Genomic DNA, 2,794 nt, shown 5'->3' on the forward strand with positions numbered 1-2,794 from the left:
AAGCACAGTTTAGATTCAGCACATTCTACTCACCAATGGGATGTGAAATGGTCCAAGAACAGAAGCTATTGCTGTGCACGGAGAAGACGATCCTTCTCCCACTAAAGCCTGCACTTGTGCACGTCTGGTACATGACTCCTCAGAACCTGGACGCATATTTTCATTACCATTGTTCAATGCAAGTGCAACTTGAATGCTTCTGGCATTGGAACTACAAGTGTCATAAATATTATATCCAAGAGAAATTCCTGGAAGTAGGTCTGATCTGTTATTGATTTCCTCAATGGCAAAACGCATGGCTTGAACAAACTGGAACTCTCTGAAATTTAAACTTGATTTGGACAAATACAATTATTTAAAATATAAATGGTTAAATAAACATTTTCTTCATTAAAGCATTTGATTGAAATTGAAACAATTTTACACATAAGTATAGGGCAAGCTTTGCAATACATGTTGATAGTATACTTTACCCAATGCATTCCAGTGGCAAGGGTTTTTGAGTGTAAGTGTTCTCTCTGTTCTTCCAGCTGCTGTGAAAGTAGAAGATTCCTCCTAACATGATGTCTCCATCCTTAGAGAGCTGAGGGATCTCAGGGTCTCCTCTCTGTTTGCACATTGACTCCTCAGACTGTGAGAAAGACACCAGCAACAACAGCTGTAAAAGTGTACAAACCATCATCTGTGGGTACCTCATGTCTGCATTGTTTCATCTAAATAAGAAAAATCAGCTGGTTGCACCTTATGAACATTAATGCAAATTAAAGATCTAAACTGGTATTTATGAATTTAGAACAAGCATGTACATTAACATAATTGGCTTTTTTAGTAGTGTAGGGGTGTGGCTACAAGAACAGCATTTTAGCATGCTACAAACTTGTTCTGTTCATTGTTTTGTTTTGTTTTTTGTGAAAAAAATCTTCAGATTCATTGACAAGAAAATACTTTTGTTATTTATATCTATTGAAACTAACACAACATCTATGGAAAACATTTCATGAGAAATAACTTGCTGTATTTAAGTCTTGTTTAAAAATACACTTATTCCCTGACCTTCCACCCAGTGTGAGATGATTTTAACCTCACTGTGTTTTTATTATTATAGTCATTCTGTTTTCCTTTACCTCTGTTGATTTATGTATGTTGTCCCATGTCCTTTGCTTGTTTGTTTTATTGTACCGCCCTTTGCTTGGCCTCATTTCTGTTTTTAAGTGTTTTAAAAGTAAAATGATGTGGTTGGTAAAGCATAACTGCATGTAATTGAATGCCAATTAAACTTTACAACTGGCCAAGGACAAACCATTTCACTCACAACATCATTTTGAGACTTTAATCCAGGCTTTCATTACAACTCATCTGGAACATACTGTAATTCATTGTATGTGTGTCTGAGCCAGTCATTACTGACTCGACTTCAGCTGGTTCAGAAAGCTGCTGCTCGCCTTTTAACTGGTACCAGAAACGAGAGCACATCACCGCCGTTTTAGAATCATTACATTGGCTGCCAGTTCATTTCCAAATTAATTTTAAGGTTCTTTAATTTATTTTCATATGTTTCCATGGTCTCGCCTCACAGTATCTGTCTGAACTGGTCCAGCTGTACGTTCCCCCGTGCTCTCTCAGGTCAGCAGATCAGCTGCTGATGCTTGTTCAAAAGTCGAACAGGAAGCAGAGAGTTGACCGAGCGTTCTCGGCCGCTGCCCTTAAACTGTGGAACGAGCTGCCTTTGCACGTCAGACAAGCTGACTCACTTCCTGTTTTTAAATCTTCGCTGAAAACACCTTTTTTGTTTCCCTTTGGCTTTTAACTAAGCTTGAAATGTTGTTTTTTTACTGTTCTTAAGTTGTTTTATTGTTTTTACTGTTTGCTGTTTTATGTTTTTAACATTTCATTACTTTTACAGTTTCCGTTGATTTTTATAGTTTTTTATGCTTGCTTTTATGTGTTATTGTACAACACTTTGGGCAATGGTGTTGTTTTTAAAGTGCTTTATAAATAAAGTTGCATTGTATTGCATTCAGGGCTTAATTTTGGCCAGATCTTGCCAGAACAGGATCCGGGAACTAGAGTTGCGTTCGGGTCCAAGAAATTTGACCCGGCCCCAGCCCATAGCCATCATTTCCAAACACCGGAACCAATGAATTAACAGTAATTACAGGTCCGAATCCGACCCCCCCCCCAACATTTTTTATTAAGCTTTAAATGCTTATATAGTTATCAACGGTCAGCACATGCACACAGCGGAATAAAAGGGGCAAACGATCAGAGCTGAGGGGGTGTTTGTACTTTGTTTGTACTTGTGCAGCTGCTGATTGTATGGTAAGATATTTTTCCATATAATTGGATTGTCAGCTGCGCACAGCCGCTGAAACATTCAAAAGCCCGACAATGGCCCGGCCTGCACATTAAGCACATTATTGTGGTCCGGCCCGGATTCTGGGTTTGGGTTAGAAATGACTGCTCTACCATGAACTCTCTTATTTTGATAGGTTTGCATTCTGGTAACTGTTTGCTTGTATCCGGTAACCATAGACATAAATACACATATATGTCAGTGCTGGTAACTCTCAGGCTTACTAATGATATGAACAAATTTGACTACCTTGAACGAATAAAACCTATATTGGAAATGTAATCTGAAACTAATTACATAAACACTAATTTTAAACATAACAGCCCCTTACAAACTTCCTAATATCACATACGAGCTGCTCCTTCAAGTAAGCATTACTACTTCTACCTTTAAAATAAATCTACACCCCTAAAAGTACAGTGATGACCAATTTAATTATAT

The 2,794-nt window shown here is 37.9% G+C and overlaps 1 protein-coding gene across 1 annotated transcript in view; it reads right to left on the bottom strand.

The window, feature by feature from the left end:
- The window catches only part of LOC119410905 (extracellular calcium-sensing receptor-like), a 3,589-nt gene extending 2,955 nt beyond the window's left edge, over positions 1–634 (bottom strand). Inside the window, exons 1-2 of the mRNA XM_037677827.1 lie at positions 474–634; positions 19–331 (exon numbers count right to left, since the gene is read on the bottom strand). Coding sequence (XP_037533755.1) covers positions 19–331; positions 474–619 — 459 coding nt within the window. The 5' untranslated portion in view covers positions 620–634. The remainder of the gene's footprint in view (positions 1–18; positions 332–473) is intronic.
- Between the last annotated feature and the right edge of the window lie 2,160 nt (positions 635–2,794).

The sequence above is a fragment of the Nematolebias whitei genome, chromosome 6 (assembly GCF_014905685.2).
Source record: "Nematolebias whitei isolate Nwh7 chromosome 6, NemWhi1, whole genome shotgun sequence".
Lineage (NCBI taxonomy): Eukaryota > Metazoa > Chordata > Actinopteri > Cyprinodontiformes > Rivulidae > Nematolebias > Nematolebias whitei.